Source organism: Poromitra crassiceps, assembly GCF_964638095.1.
Source record: "Poromitra crassiceps genome assembly, chromosome: 28".
Classification (NCBI taxonomy): domain Eukaryota; kingdom Metazoa; phylum Chordata; class Actinopteri; order Beryciformes; family Melamphaidae; genus Poromitra; species Poromitra crassiceps.
In genome coordinates, this window is record NC_139651.1 from 6,427,375 (window position 1) to 6,448,584 (window position 21,210).

General features: G+C 42.5%; 1 protein-coding gene across 1 annotated transcript in view; it reads right to left on the reverse strand.

Annotated features, from left to right (window-relative positions):
• The window catches only part of LOC310799777 (mucin-2-like), a 43,782-nt gene extending 29,242 nt beyond the window's left edge, over nt 1-14,540 (reverse strand). The window contains exons 1-10 of the mRNA XM_083662378.1: nt 14,433-14,540; nt 13,757-13,798; nt 13,395-13,662; nt 8,157-8,271; nt 6,637-6,721; nt 5,537-5,649; nt 4,866-5,091; nt 2,703-2,828; nt 2,295-2,412; nt 897-1,035 (exon numbers count right to left, since the gene is read on the reverse strand). Of these exons, the coding sequence (XP_083518504.1) occupies nt 897-1,035; nt 2,295-2,412; nt 2,703-2,828; nt 4,866-5,091; nt 5,537-5,649; nt 6,637-6,721; nt 8,157-8,271; nt 13,395-13,662; nt 13,757-13,798; nt 14,433-14,535 (1,335 nt within the window). The 5' untranslated portion in view covers nt 14,536-14,540. The remainder of the gene's footprint in view (nt 1-896; nt 1,036-2,294; nt 2,413-2,702; nt 2,829-4,865; nt 5,092-5,536; nt 5,650-6,636; nt 6,722-8,156; nt 8,272-13,394; nt 13,663-13,756; nt 13,799-14,432) is intronic.
• Nucleotides 14,541-21,210: the final 6,670 nt, after the last annotated feature.

Here is a 21,210-nt window from a genome sequence, read left to right on the forward strand (position 1 = left end):
TTGAGAATCCCGGGCCACTTACTGATACTTAAGCTTAAAATAACCCACTCATATTCTGGTTTATTTCAAGAAAAACATTTCGGCTAGTGGAAATTCGAATTGGCTGGTAACTTTAAAATCTAGCAGCCATATTGGCAGGTGGTGAAAAAAGTTAATTTCAAGCCCTGCAGGGAGAGCAGGTGGTGACTTCGGAGTGCGTGAGAAAAGGATCAAATATTGGTGGTTAAGACTGAATAATGACATCACAACTGTTAATTTAAAATTAGTTATTCCTCTAAACCTGGCTTCAAATGCCCAAAATGTTTCGCGCGGCGCCGTTCAGCCCTCAGCAAAATTTGGTAGCGAGGACATTTTTTTGTGGCCCTCTCTATCATCAAAGTTGCCCATCCATGGGTTACGGCGTGACAATATTTGTTCGGCCCCCGGCAACAATCTGGGTTTCTCATGTGGCCCCCCATGAAAAACAGTTGCCCACCCCTGATCTAAATACTAGTCATGTCGGCTGTTAAGATGGTCCGCTCTGCTCTGCCAGTCACTTTAAGGTCACCGGCCAAAAGTTGGAGGGTCCTTACTATTCTCAAATGGAGTTTTGTTGGAAAAATAATCCAAATGGCTCGGGAATTTTTGACCCTCCAGTGTGGTCGGTAGTCTTGGAGTAGCTGGACTTTGGGCTTGTGTAACAGTGGTTTGCATGTGGTGCCATAGCAGAGGTCCATATGTCACATAATAACAACGTTATGTACAGTAGGTGGTATAACAACAGTGATGTGGTATAATTAAGCAATAGATCACGACAGGCCGTGATATATGCTCATTATACCACACCTAAACTAAACTAAACTAAACAGCAGTGATGTGGTGTTACAGCAGTGGTGTGTGTGTCTGTGGTATCCTACCTTGGCCAGGACGTAGGAGCAGTCTCCATGGAAGGTGTAGGTTTTACCATCAAAGGTGTTGACGTGGGCTCCTCCCTCCACAGAGCAGGTTCCTGCACACTTCTCCTCCTTGCAGTTCCACTGGCCGCCGTCACACACACTGTGGGGACACGCACACTTTATCTGCTGACAGACAAACTGACACCAGGCAAACACACCAAAGTACACCTGCTAGCTACTAGATGGTTCTTACATGAAACTGCAGCTAGCAGCAGATAGAGCAGCAGCCAGCGGTAGTAGTTAGGTCGAAAGAAAATTGTTCCTACATGAAACTGCTGGATTCGCTTGGATAAGTCATGACTTCTGGAGACATTGCTGTTGTTTTTCAAATGTCGTTTTTTGCCATTTGAGCACCACAAGCCGAGTGCCATCCAGTTCCATTGTATTGGAGAGAAGGCAGACATCTCTAGGGCCGATATCTCCAAAACTCTGGCAACTAACACAAAACAATCTCGATGGCTAAATAAATAGCACTACAGGTGAGAGGGAAAATATGTATTTTGGATTTTAGGGTGAGCTGTCCCTTTAAAGGATGGCTTTACCGCTAATCAACCCACTTTGTATCTCATATAATCGAGGTAAAATAAGCACATGGCCAGTGTTTTGCCTTCTCTCTACCTCATGGTGAATTTGTTCCTGCTCCTGCTGTATCTGCAGAAACCCCGCCCCCACCAGCTGTAAGTCATTAGGGCTCGTTAAGGCTCTCCATGCAATTCTCCATGGATGTGCGCATATTTAAAACATTAAAAATAAACAATAACAGCCGCCCTCGGAGCAGATTCTGCCTCTCCAGCACAACTTCCACAGCTCCATTGTGACGCGTTGTGACGTAAAACGCGTCGCAAAGGAGCGCTTTGCCAGAGGAGGAAATGGGAGATCTCCGTGAGGAAAACACAGAGAGAGAAGGTAAACACTGCACATGTGCTTATATTACTGAGATTATTAATGATACAAAGTCGGTTGATTACCGGTAAAGCCATCCTTTAAGTACGTAGCAATTATAGTTGGAAATAAGTACTAATTTATTTTGCTGTAGTAACCTCTGTGTATATATGTGTGTGTATATATTTAGGGAGATAATCCGTGGGAAATACGCCAACACATAAGCTAACTAAAACATGGGGGGGGGGGAGGGAGAAGGAAAGTTCCTCAGGCAAAACCTTTCATGTTTGCCGTCTATAAGTGAGGCTTGAGGACATGATGCCCAGAAGAGGCAAGAATCCTGAAACTCTCTGTTAGTAGAGAGTTTCAGGATTCTTGCCTCTACTAGTAATCTACTAGATTACTTTGTATTTTACTCTACTTATTTTTTTTTGTTGCAGTAACCAGTAGCAAGTACGAGTTACTCTCTTGGCTTACCAGTATCGACAGTTGCTGGAGTAGGACTCTCCAGAGCTGTAGACTTGGTCATCGTGGACACATGGACACTGTGTCAGCGGAACACAGCCACTGTCGTCGATGTCATTAAAGACGGTTCCTGAGGAGCAGAGGGAAGATGATGGCACCTGAGGTCACAAATGGATAACCTCCAGATCTGATGGAGCAATCTACTTTGTTTCTAATATACTCAGAGACACTGCTGCCATGGCACCGCAGCAGTACCACAGCACAGTGGTCGAACGAAATGAAAAACAACTGTGGCTGCATTGTAAGTGGAATTTGTGTGTGTGTGTGTGTGTGTGTGTGTGTGTGTGTGTGTGTGTGTGTGTGTGTGTGTGTGTGTGTGTGTGTGTGTGTGCGTGTGCGTGCGTGTATGTGTGTGTGTACCAGCAGGGCAGCTGCAGCCGTCGATGCAGTGACTGTCACACGTCTGGCGGGCCTGGGGGTTGGAGCAGGTGTCGGGACACGAGCTGCCACACTCACAGAACTCCATGTTGTGGGAACATTTCTGAGCTGCAGAGACAAAATGTTTGAATTCTTAGTAACACAAGAATCTAACAGCACTACAAAATCTGCATCAAAGTGTACAGCAACTGCAACTATAGACGGTTTTAACTCCACAACATATATATATTTTTTTTATCATTCATTTTTTATTGTAGCATCACCAGTCACAGACACGTTACCGAATACTAGGGCTGTGCAATAAAATCGATACGGCAATATATCGCGATACTTTTTTCCGCAATACTGTATCGATATTTCAGAAAAATATTGTGATATATTGCCATATCGATTTTTTTGCACAGCCGTGTGTTCAGTGACACAATCAGAATACTTTTTATTTCAGTGCGTTCAGTAACACACTCAACACTCTGTAGTTTTGACTCAATTTGTCCACTAAGTTATCAATATAAAGTGATGTACATATTATTACACTACCTGGGTGGTGCACAGCATGTTGTATTTTTACCTCTATTTTAAAATTTTCAGCAAATTATGTACAGTATTGCAATATATCGCAATATGTATTGTATCGCAATGTATCGTCATACAATCGTATCGCAACCTATGTATCGTGATACGTATCGTATCGTGAGGTCCTTGCCAATACCCAGCCCTACCAAATACATTGATCAATTAACCCAGTTACCCCACTAACCCCCCCATCCCCACTCCCTTCCACCAATCTATATTATTAGAAAAGACAGGTATTACAGTTACATATAGCAATACAGCTGGTGAATAAGAGTCACCTAGTCAGGAGATCCTTTAAGTTAGAGATCAGATCTGTCCACATTAACTGGTTGTGCATTATTGATTCTTGCTGATGACAGTTGCAGGTAAGAGATGTCCAAAAAGCTCAGAAGCCAATGAGTGTGTGTGTGTGTGTGTGTGTGTGTGTGTGTGTGTGTGTGTGTGTGTGTGTGAAATATCATGAGGTGGTTTCCACCGCTGAACTACAATCTTCTTCGTGGCTGTTAGGCCTGCCAGCCAGACTTTACGTGATTTCGTGATCATTTAGTAGATGTACAACAGGGTCCATCGGGAGTTGAACCCCCAATAGATCTGCAAGGATATTGATAACCTTCCCCCAAAACTCCAACACCCCTGGGCACTCCCATACAACATGCATAAAGGAGCCAATGGTTCAATGGTGGCAGAATGAACAATATGAGTCGGGTACCAGTCCCATTCGGTGTCTGATTCTCAGTGTTAGATCAGCTCTATGACAACATTTTAAATGTATGTATTGATGGCTTGGATTCTTCGAAGCCCCAGTAACATAATCCAAATTAAACCTCAGTCTAAATCTTGTCCTAGTTCTCTAGCCCATGCCTGCATTCCACATGTAGGCATATATTTCTGGGAGTTTTAAGTTATTATAGATATATGACACTATCCGTTTTGGAGCATTCTTTATCAATCTAGAATAGGGTGGTCTTTTAAACCTGACCCCCAGGCAATCCCATAGGCTTTACAGGCTGACCTTATTCTGGAGTAAAAGAAAAGAGAGCGTTTGTCGATATTGTAGTAGGAAAGAAGATCTTGGAAGTCACAGATGTTATCAGCCCCGTTGATATCTTGAAGAGTCATAATACCTTTATCCTCCCATGATGTGTTACTGAAAGGTTTCCCCCCAGTTAGAACGTGACCATTGTTCCATAATAGAGATGACCTATACCACACACCCTGGATCTTCAGGAACCTTTCTGCTGCTCTAAACACTTGCAGCATGTAAGTAAAGATCGGACCATAGTGTGTAGACCACATATTTTGTTAGCCCAAGGGATTACATCCGCCATTCATTTTCCCATTACCCATTTCGTAAAATGCTTATAAAAATAGTTTGACTTGATCAAAACAGGAGAGACCCTAGAACATTTCACTGGGTCCGAGTGAAATGTTATAACGTCTCTCCGGATTCCACATAATAGCTGAATCACTTGATTTGACCAAGTAAACCTATTTTTATACGCATTTTACGAGACGCAAAATGACTGGCAGAAAAGGGTGTGCTCTCTATTTCTTAGGCATTAACGGCCTTACGGCAGAAAAGCGGGCTCCTCCACTGCGTGGGCGTGCCGCCGGCGTGGCCACACTGCCTGGAGAACGCGGAGACGGTTTTGCAGATGCAGCCGGAGTCGAGGGTCAAGGTGCCCTCGTCCTCACAGTGGCGCAGATCAGCTATGCAGGCTTTGGTGAAGGCTCCCACATCCAGACGCTCCACGCAGTCACTGAACGGAGCCACTGAGAACGCCGCGTCACAGATGTCCTGGGGGCAGATTCAAGATTAATTTGAATAGCCATAGTGAGTAATATTACAAACGAGGAATTAGTCTCCGTGCAGTACAGTGTATGAAGATGGAGCAAACATGAAATCTGTGCAAAGTAAAAGTCTTTTAAAATGACATATGGTAGAGGGGCTAGGATAGTGGCCATGGGATAATGTGGGATAATGTCCAAGTAAAATGTCCAGTAAAGTCTTTTAAGTGATATTTAAGTGAAATCACGCTCAGTCAAAACAAATAACTTAAAAGTCACAGGGAAGGAGATTATTGTATTTGAGATCGTTTCTTGCAAAACATCATCCTTCAGTTCTAAATGTTTTGGTTGCCACCTTCAATGTTTAAATAAGGGACACCGTGCCGTGATGTATCGCACGATGTATCGATATATCGATATCTTTTCCCACCCCCAATGAAACATGATAGCACTACCTTATTCCAGCTTATTGCAAAGCTCTGGGTCGGGGTCTGAGGTTCCTCACAGTCCTCTGTGGGTCCATTCACCTTAGAGATCTCAGCATAGTCTTCCACAGACAGTGGTTCATCTGCAACCACATGCACCACACACACACAAACACACACACACACACACACACACACACATGACTGTCACCTCAACATTTTATTTCTAACCTTTTTCTAGAGACCCTTTTCTGGTCAAAGTGAACGTCACTTCCTGCTTTTCTCCCTGTACCAGCGTGTGAAAAACATGAATGGTTGTGAATGGAGAGATACGTTACTTTTTTTTTTTTTTACCACAAACTGCGACTTTCTCGACTTGCAGAGTTATCGTTTACATCGACAAACCTGACGTGTGTACTCCCGTGGCACAATTCAAACGGGATCAAAAAGGTTGCGTACCGCTCCATTCACCACCATTCACATTTTTCCCACGCTGGTACAGGGAGAAAAGCAGGAACTGGAATTGACATTCACTTTGGCTCTCTAATATTCCATCAATTCAAAAATAGTATTTCGTTTTTACCATTTCTAGTTCTCATGTTGCTGTATACCGGGGGGCGGGCAACTACTTTCATCAACATTAAATTGTTTTATTTTTTGCCTGTGGGAGAACATACAAACTCCACAGAGAATGGACTGTGGTGAAGATTCAAACCAATGACCTTGTTGTGAGGCAACAGTAGCCTACTAACCACTGAGTCACTATGCCGCCTAATGCAATGTACTGTACATATAGACACTGCATGAAATAGGCCACGCCCATCATGGGGGAAAGCTCTCCATTCACTTCCATACACCAGTGTCTTTCCTTGAATTAAACATAGCTAAAAGCTGTTGTGTGTTGCACAGACAACAAATGTAAAAAATCGTTTAAAAAAAAATTAAGTAAGTTGGAGTGTTCAACTTCGGTATATATGATCTTTGTGTGCAACACACGACCATGCACGCGACATAGGAGAACGCCAGGATTGGGGGCGGGCCTGTTTCCCCCCGTTTTGCACGTGGTTTCTGAATGATGACGCGCTCCGCATTGTCTCTATCCCTCCCTTAGACTGGAAAAAGTATCTTACCATTTTGCATAAACTCATCTGACAGGCCGTTGAAGTCTCCACAGAGTCCACAGGTCTGGCCCTTGTACTTGTCATCCATTTCAATCTGTCAACAAGCCACAAACAAATATATCAATATAACAAAATATAATAATTCAGTCATTCGTCGAAGTTCCGTCTATAGCACCACCAGACAGTTTATTTCAAATCCTCCCCAAAACTCGGCGTCTCAATATCCTGCTTGTGAACCGCGAATTTGGTAAACATCCTTCTGTTTACATATACTTCTCATATTAAAATCATATCAATCTCTATTCATGCTATCTTTCAATCATCAATCTTCATTAGGTGTACTCAGCAAGTATTGACTTAAAGCAGCTGAAGTTTATTTCCATAAATTTGAAACTCCCATACAGTATATATCACTTTTTTTGAATGACAGATAGCTGTCTCAAATCAAAAGTTATGATTATTTTAATCTGTTATGTCTAAAAGTAAATTGTGAGGAAAAATGGCTTTAAATATTCCACAACATACTATTTTCTTAAGTGGCATTCCACCAAAACCATAACAAATAAATACTTTCCCTTTTGTTTTATGAAAACACTTATTAACCATGAATAGATCTGCTACAGAAATGAAAGTAACCAAATCACTCAAAATCTCGAAATACCTGCGAAACTTGTTTCCGACCTTTGCCAACAATGTGTAGCAGTGACATGTGAAGGTTCTCCCAGACCACCACACATTCAAGTATTACTATACCCATACGAAATAATACAGGTGTCCCAAAGTCAATTAATTAAAAAAAACAATAAAAAAGCTTGGGGAATATGCATAATAATACTAATTTTTATGTATGTGATTTAGCCCTACAGGTTAAAGTGTAAACGGAAAAAGTCAAATGACATCCCAATTTATGTATAACTTAGTTACTTCAATTGTATTACTTTCACAGTAACTAGTAATGGAACTAAGGGATTACAATTTCCAAAAAGTACTAATCTATGTAACTTCAAGTTACTGCAGTAGTTTCTGAAGCACTAAAATGAGGTGTGGAGTGTGGAGATATGTAGGTCTGGCTATGTGAGACTACTGCGTTGCCAGAATTTAAATTTAATTATTGTTCCAATAAAGTACATTCAGTACTGCCCCTGCAATTAATCACTGATAGCTTTAGGGCAATCAGCATTAGGGCAATTAATCTGCCCTAATAAAAAAAAATCCGGCTCCGTCAGGTCACCCACACGGGTGCTCTTTACACAACCCCCCAGGTTGGTCCCACATACATGAGTTAACTCTTTACTGGTTGTTTTTGAGACCTTTTTGATGAGAATGGATAATTTTTACTGGATGAAAAAAAAATCTCCCATGAATTGTTGACTAGTCAACTACTGTTTGGGATTAGTCGAGTAGTCAGGAATGTCCTAGTGTGTGTGTGCGTGCATGCGTGTGTGTGTGTGTGTGTGTGTGTGTGTGTGTGTGTGTGTGTGTGTGTGCGTGCGTGCGTGTGTGTGTGCGTGTGTGTGTGTGTTTCATACATCAAGGGAGTCATCCAGGTTCCAGATAGCTCTAAGTCCGAGTTTGCAGTCCACGGTGATGCTGGATGTGGTCTCCTTGATGGTCACCCCAGCAGTGATTGATGGCAGAGAGACCCTGCAACAGACACACAGAGAGAGAGAGAGAGAGAGAGTCATCTCTAAGCTCACAGGGAGGAGGCTTACGGCGGGGACACACCAGAAGCTTCTCTGTAGCGGAGGCTGTTTCATTTTGGCGTATTTGTTAACTCTTTCCCCGCCAGAGAGGGAAGGGGATTTTATGTCTCCAGGCCCAGGGCCCATCATGCCCACCATGTGTGTGTGTGTGTGTGTGTGTGTGTGTGTGTGTGTGTGTGTGTGTGTGTGTGATGTATGATGTGTGATGTCACAGAAATCATTTGCAGAGGTCTACTTAGTTTTCTCAGAAGCTCTCCTGTCCTGCCTGTCGCTTCTCAGAAACGAGCCTCTGAGTTCAGTGGACAGAGAGCCGCATGTTCACACCACAAACAACAACAACAACAACAACAACCGCTGTTTGCTTCAAGAGGAAACCTGCCTATCTGCTGGGAAAAGGGCCTAAACACCTCAACCCGTTTCACACCTAGAAAACCCCCAATTTGCACTCAACAACAACAAGAACAGCTCAGAAGTTACAGTAACTGGAAATGCATGCTGACATAAGCATGATCACATCATTTTTTAATAATCTATTCATATCCTAATTCATATTAGGTCAATAATAGATTAGTGCAATTGTGTTAATATTCCCATGAAATACTTAGGCCTATAGATTCAAATGTTATTTTCTAATTAACTAACTGGTCAAGATGAGCTCTGATTATAAGACTACTGATAGCTGGACGTATCTCTGTGTTATGAGGAGCAGGGGAGATTGTAGTTCCAGACCTCTAGGGGGTAGTAAATATTTTTTAGAAAATGAAAAATTGAATATTAGTCCAGTTCCTTGTGTAATTTCGTTCAAATTTTCGGGGGATTAGGAAAACTATACATTTTTGGAAACTTCAGAAAATAACAAATCAGAAAATCCATGATTCCATTTGCACAGAAGCCAATATGGCGTCCATCCTCCATTTTGAAAAATGGCGACCTTTGAATACTCGTTTTTCAATATCTCGACTTGTAGATTACATAGGATCATGATTCCAGTGGCTAAATCTACATTTTTAGGGTCAAGAAAACCAATGGTACTAATTATAAATCAGTACAAATGATCAATGGCACAGATTTGGGTCATCATCCTTGATTTCAGGAAAAAATAAACATTTTCATATTTGATTTTCCGCTATTTTGACTTCTATATTACATAGGATCATGATTCCAGAGGCTAAATCTACATTTTTAGGGTCAGGCAATCCAATGGTGCTAATTAGAAATCAGGGTGCTTATTAGAAATCAGTACAACTGATCAATACCACAGATTTAGGTAACTTTTTAATATGAAAAACTGAGACAGAGACAGATGATTCCTCTCATTGACAAAAGATTGGGTCATTTATTTGAAAGCTGTAGACCAGTGTACACATCTCCATATATTTGAAAGTATAAGATATATTCCATTCTATTGAAGAACATCCAAATTGGTAGCTACAAATACAACATTAAACTGAATCTGAATCTGAATATTCAAACTACCAAGTAAAACTGGTTATCATTGCTGTCGATGGAAACCTTAAAACATTTATTTTTCAGAAAATGGAACAAAAAAAATTATCTGGTCAAATGGATCCAATTACCGGTATGTAATTATTTAGTCATAAGCTCTTGTTAATACTTTGTGGGTTCACTATTTATAAAACCCACAGACAGACCTTACCACTTTCACTGATTTGACTCCAGTCTATACATCTCCATCATCCTCACTATCGTCATCGCTGTCACTAGCAAATGTAATATCTTGACAGTCTTCGTCATTCTGGCAGTCAGCACTACACTGACAAAGCTCCGTGCAGGGTAGCTCTACTGATCTGCATGAACACCTATGTGAAGAGCAGTCTGCTTTACAATGGCATCTGACCATCTCAATGATTGCCTCTGGTGCTGGGAGGGACTCAGTTGTAACTGGCTTAAGCTGGCCATCCTCATCCTTGTAGTAGCCATTGTTTAGTGGGTCAAGGAACTCCTGCTGAGCAATGTGTGCCTGACTCCACACTCTGCCCTGGATATGGGCTCTTAGTTCATGCTGCTTGAGAGCACCAAGTGTGGGTGGAAGTTTGTCCCCTTCTGCCATGTGTTTGCAGAAAAGATGCCATCTCAGCTCAGGGATGTTTTCCATTTTGATCCCCTTCGGTAAGTATACCGTGCATACAAACCTAGCTAATGTAGAGAGCAGATCCTCTGTCACTTCACTGGTTTGAGAAAGCATCTTCAGAGCATCGAGGACATCATCACCAGCTTTGAGGTAGCTGTTCCACCAGGTAGATTTGCCTATCCTCGAAAATCTTCCAGTGTTGTCTGCACTAGTTGCACTAGTGGATGGCATGGTTCTTGTCCAGAAGTTGACAAATAAACCAGCAACAGTAGTGACAGTAAGACACCTAAGTGAATGGTTCTACGGCAGACTGATGTCTCTAACCAGAAATTATGATGAGGTGATTCTGGTATTTGATACCTACAAGGCAGATTCTTTGAAGCACGTCACAAGGGAGAAGAGAAGACAAGGAAAGGATCCAATCCAATACCAAATCAGAGATGGCACAAACATCAAGAACGTTCCAATGAGTCGATTACTTTCTCATGAACAAACAAAGGCTGATCTGACAGAGTATCTGGCATCAAAGACCATTGAGTACAGCAAAGACTCCCCCACGCTTGTCATTGCTTCTGCTGCAGGACACACAAAGAGTAACAGTCAATTGCACTTTGAAAGCAATAACCATGAAGAAGCAGACACTTTGTTGATCCATCATGCAGTTCTGGCTTCACGTTGCAACCCCTCTGATACACAGCTCATGCTCTTCTCTCCAGACACAGATGTGCTCCTGCTGGTTGTTGCAAACTATGAAATCCTGCTGAAAAACACAAGCCAAAGCTTTGCCGGCATGTCATGCCTTTACAGGAGCAGACAACACTGGAAGATTTTCGAGGATAGGCAAATCTACCTGGTGGAACAGCTACCTCAAAGCTGGTGATGATGTCCTCGATGCTCTGAATATGCTTTCTCAAACCAGTGAAGTGACAGAGGATCTGCTCTCTACATTAGCTAGGTTTGTATGCACGGTATACTTACCGAAGGGGATCAAAATGGAAAACATCCCTGAGCTGAGATGGCATCTTTTCTGCAAACACATGGCAGAAGGGGACAAACTTCCACCCACACTTGGTGCTCTCAAGCAGCATGAACTAAGAGCCCATATCCAGGCCAGAGTGTGGAGTCAGGCACACATTGCTCAGCAGGAGTTCCTTGACCCACTAAACAATGGCTACTACAAGGATGAGGATGGCCAGCTTAAGCCAGTTACAACTGAGTCCCTCCCAGCACCAGAGGCAATCATTGAGATGGTCAGATGTCATTGTAAAGCAGACTGCTCTTCACATAGGTGTTCATGCAGATCAGTAGAGCTACCATGCACGGAGCTTTGTCAGTGTAGTGCTGACTGCCAGAATGACGAAGACTGTCAAGATATTACATTTGCTAGTGACAGCGATGACGATAGTGAGGATGATGGAGATGTATAGACTGGAGTCAAATCAGTGAAAGTGGTAAGGTCTGTCTGTGGGTTTTATAAATAGTGAACCCACAAAGTATTAACAAGAGCTTATGACTAAATAATTACATACCGGTAATTGGATCCATTTGACCAGATACATTTTTTTGTTCCATTTTCTGAAAAATAAATCTTTTAAGGTTTCCATCGACAGCAATGATAACCAGTTTTACTTGGTAGTTTGAATATTCAGATTCAGATTCAGTTTAATGTTGTATTTGTAGCTACCAATTTGGATGTTCTTCAATAGAATGGAATATATCTTATACTTTCAAATATATGGAGATGTGTACACTGGTCTACAGCTTTCAAATAAATGACCCAATCTTTTGTCAATGAGAGGAATCATCTGTCTCTGTCTCAGTTTTTCATATTAAAAAGTGACCTAAATCTGTGGTATTGATCAGTTGTACTGATTTCTAATAAGCACCCTGATTTCTAATTAGCACCATTGGATTGCCTGACCCTAAAAATGTAGATTTAGCCTCTGGAATCATGATCCTATGTAATATAGAAGTCAAAATAGCGGAAAATCAAATATGAAAATGTTTATTTTTTCCTGAAATCAAGGATGATGACCCAAATCTGTGCCATTGATCATTTGTACTGATTTATAATTAGTACCATTGGTTTTCTTGACCCTAAAAATGTAGATTTAGCCACTGGAATCATGATCCTATGTAATCTACAAGTCGAGATATTGAAAAACGAGTATTCAAAGGTCGCCATTTTTCAAAATGGAGGATGGACGCCATATTGGCTTCTGTGCAAATGGAATCATGGATTTTCTGATTTGTTATTTTCTGAAGTTTCCAAAAATGTATAGTTTTCCTAATCCCCCGAAGATTTGAACGAACCTATTTTTTTTGACATAGTGAACTGGACTATATGTGCTGTTTGATGTATCCAACCCCTTTGACTTTGGCAAACCTCAACTCAAATACACAATGGAGTCCACTGCAATGAATGTGCAAGGGAAAAACAAGCTGACCTGGCATTATAGCTACACTCACTGAGCACTTTACTGGAACACCAGACTAATACTAGATAAATATCAGCTTTCCGCTCGGTGTCAACTGGCTACTAAAGTGACATCCGCCTTAAGGTTTGACGTGTTGCATTCTGAGAAACTTTTCTGCTGACCAAAGTTGTTGTTTTTGCACCATTTCTGTGTACATTCTTGAGACTGTTGTGAGATCCGCAGTTTTCAGAAGGGGTTGCACCAACAACCATGCCGTGCATTCTTGTTTCATTTGTTTGACATACTAGAGTCATAGGATTTTACAGAGGGAATTTTATAGCCTATAGCTCTTTTACCACTCCCTAAATCAGAAAATACTGTCAACAGTCATGAAGAAAGAAAATATATTCTCGCCATGTTTTTATGAATAAAATTTTATGAATCAGGCTATGAATGATATGAACAAACCCCTCTGTAAAAAACCTTCAAAAAGAAAACTAGCTAAACTTGCACACAAAAAAAGCGACTTTGAGCGATCCTGCGGAGTAAACTTACGTCTTGCCATTGACGACCACAGAAGCCTTGGAGATCTCCACCACAGTCCCATCCAGCTTCATCACAATGCTGCTGATGGTGGGGATGTCCTCCACCATCGTACGCCTCATCTGAATGTTGAAGTCCTCGTAGGTGCCCTCACTGCCCTGGCACTGAGAGGCCAGTACGTGGTTACAGGTGGAGGACAACTGGAAGAAGTCCCCATCGAACGTCTTAAAGTGAAATCTTCCCCAGGTGGTGCACACTCGGTCGGCGTGAGAGCCATTCGCTGCACAAGATAGGAACGATTAGCTACATGTCAAGGAAACAAATACTTGACTGCAAGACATGATAAGCATCCTTTTACGTTGTAGTCACCTTACCTGAGGTCACGAGCCGACTGTTTATAGAAGGAATGATGTTTACTGCAATAAAGTAAATTGAAATGAGTTGCGTTAGTAAAATACTGTAGTTAAATGAACACTACCTATAAGAATTAGACTGCATAATACTGTAGATATTTGTTACTATGCATAGGATCCAGCACATAACATGTAATGTGCACTTTTCTGTCCCATTTTATATTCAATAATCAAATGTGTACTTAGTGCTAGTTGTATAATGCATAATATATTTATATAGCCTACAATTTGTTCAATTAAATTAAGGGTTGATTTTTTACAAAAATGATCTTTCAAGTATTTGCCTTTACAAACCAAAAGAAATTTGGTTAAGACGAGTTAACAAGCAGAAAAAACATGGCCAAATATTGGTCAGTAGGCTAGTGCTTCAATAGTGTATTTAAAAACGTCAGTTCCCACACAAAAAAAGGAAGAAAAACACACAAAGTGTTGCAAATTGCAATGCAATTTTTGAGAAGAGCAAAATGAAGCATTTTCGATCACAACAATCACACAAATAATCCACAAAATCCTGGAAGGACTGAACATCTAAACCACTATTTACGATGACCAACATGATTATTTGAATGAATAATGTGATGGTGAATGAAATGACGAAGAGTCTATAATATGTGATGGTGAATGTTATCTGACTGACCTCCTCCTCCCCCATCGCCCCACCCGAACCCTCCGAAATCAGTTTGAGTGAGAGCGGAGCCGGCCAGCAGCGTCAGGTAGATAAGCTTCAGTGTGGTCCCCATGGTGAGGACTGAGCCGCTATGAGACACACACCTGAGGGATGGCTGCCTTTATAACCTGTCAGTCAAGGTGGAGTCTATAGGCTGCACAAGGAGGTTTGCCTTCATGTGTGTGTGTGTGTGTGTGTGTGTGTGTGTGTGTGTGTGTGTGTTGTATACTTAACACTGTGCTTAGTATGCTACTATTTCTTTGTTCAGCAAACATAACTGTCATCACTCTCCAGTCTCCACACTGTGTGAACACAGAAGAAACAAAGCCCTCTTTTCTTTTTTCTTTAATAATTTCCCCCCCGATCTTTTTTATCCCATTTTTAACCCCCATTAGTGCTAATTTAATTTATTTATCCTGGTTGCTACTCCACCCTCTGCCGATCTGGGGAGAGCCAAACTGGCTCCATGCTTCCTCCGAGACATGGGCAGTTAGCCAGCCGCTTCTTTTCACCTGACAGGGGAAGCTTCACCGGTAGGACATAGCACGTGGGAGGTTCATGCTATTCCAATCAGTTCCCCTCCCTCCGAACAGGCGCCCTTAACGACCAGAGGAGGAACCACATTAGCAACCAGGATATTGCATGTTTTGGTGAAGGGGGTTCCTATATGAAGGAAACCCCCGGGAGGCACGGGGAGAACATGCAAACTCCACACAGAAAGGCCCTTTTGACGACCCCACCCGGGCGGTGGGCAATCGAGGACATGCGGACGGCCACGCATTCCTTCAGCGTTCACAGCGTCCCAGGTGGGAATCGAACCCAGGACCTTCGAGCTGTGAGGCGACAGCGCTTACCACTGCACCACCGTACCCTCCAACAAAGCCCTCTTTGACGGGGCTGACGCTGATCAGACCGCAGATACTCACAAGTCATTTTTGGAAAGCCCAAGTCAAGTCTCAAGTCTTTGCTAGAGTTGCAGTCAAGTCTCAAGTCTTTGCTAGAGTCTCCAGCAGCCCCTACTGGTACGATCTATACACCCACGACTGCGTGGCAACTAGGGATGTCATGAGAACCGATACTTCGGTACCAAGTCGATACCAACATTCTGAAAACGTGACGGTACTCGCTTTCCTCCAATACCCAAAGTACCGACGGGTACCGATGAGGCAAATCTGGTTGCTTCATTTGTGTTGTTTTTGGGCTGTAAATCAGCAGTTATCTGGCAACCTCTTTTTTTTTTTTTAAGACTCGCAGCCGTGAACACGTGACTACCCACACACTACACACAGGAGAACAACATGCAACATGGCGGCGGCACCCGCATCTGCTTCTTCTTCAACAACTGCAGCGACAGCTGCCCCTCCATTAGTTGACAAGAAAAACACCAAAAGGCGGGTATGGAAGTACTTTGGATTCGAGGTTGATGAGCATGGATTCATAATTTAACCCGATAAACCTGCATGCAAACGCTGCCGGCGCAGTTTCCAGACCAAAGGGGGGAACACATCCAACTTAGCGAAGCATCTAAAAGACCGACATCCAGACCTCTACAAAGATTTCAAGGTGAGTGCGTTTCATTTCAACGTAACGTAACTTGACAACGTGTCGTTAACACGTGTTGTCATCGCCCATCAATTAATCACGTTACCTAAGGTAACGTTAAACAACCCTGAAATAATAAGTTATCAAACGTTTTGTTTGAGAAGGAAGGCTGGCATTGCCGTTTAGTTGTTGTGTGTGTGTGTGTGTGTGTGTGTGTGTGTGTGTGTGTGTGTGTGTGTGTGTGTGTGTGTGTGTGTGTGTGCGTGTTGTTTTTATAGTCATTAAGCTGTACCTACTAAATTAAATATATATTTTCTTTTCACAGTATGAGCCAGAGGAGGACTTGGACCAGGAGGACAGGGCCGGGCCAGGGCAAAGCCAGCAACAGCCACAGCAGCAGCAACAGCCAACAATAATGGAGGCTTTTCTGAAGATATAAAATATAGATAAAATATGACCATGACTCACATGAAGCAAGGAAATTGGATAGGGCAGTTGCTGAATTCATATGCATGGACAAAGTTCCTATCTACACGGTAGAAAAGCATGGATTCCAGAAAAGAGGCTACATGCCCCTTGTTAGCACAGTATATTTTTTTATACTTGAAGGCTACATGCACAGTATTGTATTTTGTTTACTTTAAGGCTACATGCCACTTGTTCTGTTTAAGCGCACACAGTATTGTTTTAAATACTGAAGGCTACACATCACTTCAAATGGTTCTAATAAAGGAGTGTATGTTGAACTACATGAGATTTATCTCTTTGTTTTTATTTTGACCGTGGTATCGAAAATAATCGAGTATCGTGGAATTTCACTGGTATCGGCATCGACTACTACATTTCTGGTATCGTGACATCCCTAGTGGCAACCCAAACCTCAAACACCATCGTGAAGTTTGCGGAAGACACAACAGTGGTGGGGCTGATCTCCAACGGCGACGAGACAGCCTACAGGAAAGAGGTGGCTGTCCTGGAACAGTGGTGCCAGGACAACCCCCTCCCCCTGAACGTGGCCAAGACCATGGAGGTTATCATAGACTACAGGAGGGGAAGGAGGGGGACCCACCGCCCGGTCACCATCCACGGCACAGAGGTAGAGAGAGTGGACAGCTTCAAGTACCTAGGTGTCAACATCCACCAGGACCTAACTTGGACCACCTCCGTTGCCAAAAAGGCCCAACAACGCCTGCATGGTCTCAGGCGACTAAAGAAGTTTGATCCTGAGACCCAAGATACTCAAAGACTTCTACAGAGGCACCACAGAGAGCCTGTTGACCGGCTGCTTCTTCACCTCCTGGTAGGGGAGCTGCACCGCACTGATGGACCTCAAAGCGCTGAGGAGAGTGAGGCGTGTGGCCCAGCATGTAACAGGCCAGAACTGCAGGACCTGTTCACCCAGAGCTGCCTCAGGACGACCTGGAAAATAATCAAAGAACCAACCCACCCACTCAACAAGCTGTTCTCCTTGCTCCCATCTGGGAGGAGATACAGAACCCAAAAAACTCAGACAAGCAGGCTGAGGAACAGTTTCATCCGCCAGGCCACCAGACTCCTAAATAATAAATAAATCACACCCAGTAATGATTCAAACCCCTGGGCAATATGCAATATAATATATATGGAATATATATGGGCAACAGCAATATTATGTACAATGACAGAGTTGTATTGATGAGGATGTTCTGATGCAGATGTACCAATAAGAGACATAACATGTATGACTGATGATGACACAGATGTTATTGATGATGATGTTGTTGATGATGATGATGATGATGATGATGATGTTGTTGATGATGATGATGATGATGATGATGATGACGGTAACAATTAGCCTGCTAAACCAGCCGGTCACGTGAACTCACATTTCATTTCGTTCTGTGGGACCGTCTGGCCTTAAGATTTCACCCAGTGTTTTGCAGTGGGCTGAGGTTGGGCGGGTGTACTTGCCTTGACAGACAACTCCTTCAGCCAATCAGCGTTGGATCCAGTCAAACCCAAATCCACTCGGGAGAACATCAAAAACATTTTCCGCCAAAGAAACTCTGCAGTTGCGGCGATACTCCTGTACTTGTTTAATTGTTGTTATTGAGTCTATTTCTGCAATAACTGCACTTTATGACTGTTTAAACTAGACGAACATTGACATTACTCCTCGAGACGGACAGGCAAGGAGGCGGCCATTATTGTTTTGTTAGTGCAGTGCTAGTGGCGTTCCTGATTGGCCAACTGGAAGAGTCAATCAGCGCAGTCGCTGATTGGCTCTTCCACTTTGCAGTTTCTGCTTAAAGGGACAGCTCACCCTAAAATACAAAATACATATTTTTCCTCTCACCTGTAGTGCTATTTATCCATCTATATCGTTTTGGGATATTTGCCGGAGTTTTGGAGATATCGGCCGCAGAGATGTCTGCCTTCTCTTGAATACAATGGAACTGGATGGCACTCGGCTTGTGGTGCTCGAAGCACCAATTTTTTTTTTTTTTTAACTCAACAGATGTCTCTTTCCAGAAATCATGACCCGGTTACTCAAGATAATGCACAGACTTTGTTGTGAGCAGTTTCATGTAGGAACAATTTTTTCGGGTAAATTACATTCTGACTCTTTGGTTCATACCTCAGCACATTTGATGAAGATAAGCGTGAGCATTCTCAAGTTATGGGCTTTTTGTCACCCTTTCCCTATTCAGACTAGCCTACAGTAATTTGGCTCTTTTTCAGAGATCAGGCCAGTAAAATTAATAATAATCAAATGAATAATAATAATGAAATTAAGAAGAAGAAGAAGAAGAAGAAGAAGAAGAAGAAGAAGAAGAAGAAGAAGAAGAAGAAGAAGAAGAAGAAGAAGAAGAAGAAGAAGAAGAAGAAGAAGAAGAAGAAGAAGAAGAATATAAACTTAGTGGGCACAAACATTTAATTTCACAACAATCCATTAATGGGAGACATATGGGATATGAAAAACATATGTGTGAAACATGTGTTTTGTGACTGCTGCACTGCATACTTGCACTAAGTTAAAGTCCTCATTTCTAATCTGATTACTTATGGTGGCTATTAAAGTGAATCTTGACAATATGAAAACACCCAGGGCCATATCTTACGCCCAAGTGCAAGGGCTAATCTTTGCTGGTTTCTAGCACTGAAAATCTATTTTTGTCTATTAATTACCACTGGGTCAGTACATCAAAGGAGGTGTTTCATTACCACTGGGTCAGTACATCAAAGGAGGTGTTTCAGCGACCCAGTGATAATTAAAAGTCTATTACATCAAAGGAGGTGTTTCAGCGACCCAGTGATAATTAAACTGGGTCAGTACATCAAAGGAGGTGTTTCAGCGACCCAGTGATAATTAAACTGGGTCAGTACATCAAAGGAGGTGTTTCAGTGACCCAGTGATAATTAAAAGGAAAAAAGGGGGATTTTGAGTGCTAAAAACAAGCAAAGATCTGCCCTTCTGGCACGTGGGCGTTAGATATGGCCCACAGAGTCTCTTGATGAAGAAAATGCAAACACAAATACAAAGCCACATATGTTGTACTGTGACATTGAACAGCTAATCAGATGGCATACGCATTCAATGTGTAAGAAGTCACAATATGCAGCAGACCACACCCATCCCGACCCTTAGTTGGTTTTGATCCGGTATATTTCCACAGCCGACTGGGAGTCAGTCAAGCGCTATTAGAGCAATATGCCGTGGCTTAATATGGCTTAATATCTCTGGATATTGAATACAATATGGTGCATGGTGCATTGTCCTGGTGTTAACATGGCGTATGTTGCTCTAAGAAGGAGCTGGCTTGTGTTGATGTTGGAGGACTGCCTATGAAAGCCACTGTGAGTCGGCTCCCCAAGTCCAGGATATAGCTAGATCCTGTGGCGCATCTTTAAAGACAACTCTTCTATCTGCAGATGCACAATCATTTGGAAATGTCAGATTGGTGATGTGATGTGTGTGCATTGCTTTGAATGGGATTGACTTTAACTTGGGTTTGGCATCACTGGCGTAGCCAAACTTGGCACATTGGGTGTGCCACAGAAAGACAGGGTGTGCCAGGGGGCAAACTATTTGGTGGCGGCCAAAACAAATGTGGGCTGCTTTTTTTTTTTAGTGTGTGCCCACAGTCAGGCCACTCACTGAACAGCAGGCCAGGCAATATATATATATATCTATATATCTATATATATATATATATATATATATATATATATATATATATATATATATATATATATATATATATATAGTGCCCACAGTCAGGCCACTCACTGAACAGCAGGCCAGGCAGGCCATTGCTCATTTCTGGACTATTGTGTTGGAGCCTTGAGTTTTGCATTGCTCAACACTTGGCTATAGCCTATAGAGACTAAAACCATTGTTGGCCTAATTTTTCAGAAACAAAGGTTAAATGTGTAACAAATTCAGCACATATACACATCGGTAAATGTGTAACAAAAAGCGGAAAACTAAAACTGCTCCTGTGTGTGGACTGCTTTGGTTGAAAGGTCAACTTTGGGTGCCAAGCTGAAAGGTCTCTTTAGGACTTGCCAGGTCCTCTGGAAGCTGAGGAGAAACATGTCTCTTTTGGACTTGTCAGGTCCTCTGGAAGCTGAGGAGAAACAGGTCTCTTTAGGACTTGGCAGGTCCTCTGGAAGCTGAGGAGAAACAGGTCTCTTTAGGACTTGTCAGGTCCTCTTGAAGCTGAGGAGAAACAGGTCTCTTTAGGACTTGTCAGGTCCTCTTGAAGCTGAGGAGAAACAGGTCTCTTTAGGACTTGTCAGGTCCTCTGGAAGCTGAGGAGAAACAGGTCTCTTTAGGACTTGTCAGGTCCTCTAGAAGCTGAGGAGAAACAGGTCTCTTTAGGACTTGTCAGGTCCTCTAGAAGCTAAAGGTCTGGTCCAGGCCACAGCAGTGTCTGCTAGGAGACCCTCTTCTTCCTCAACGAGTTAACATGGTGTATGTTGCTCTAAGGAGGAGCTGGCTTGTGTTGATGTTGGAGGACTGCCTATGAAAGCCACTGTGAGTCGGCTCCGCAAGTCCAGGATATAGCTAGATCCTGTGGCGCATCTTTAAAGACAACTCTTCTATCTGCAGATGCACAATCATTTGGAAATGTCAGATTGTTGATGTGATGTGTGTGCATTGCTTTGAATGGGATTGACTTTAACTTGGGTTTGGCATCACTGGCGTAGCCAAACTTGG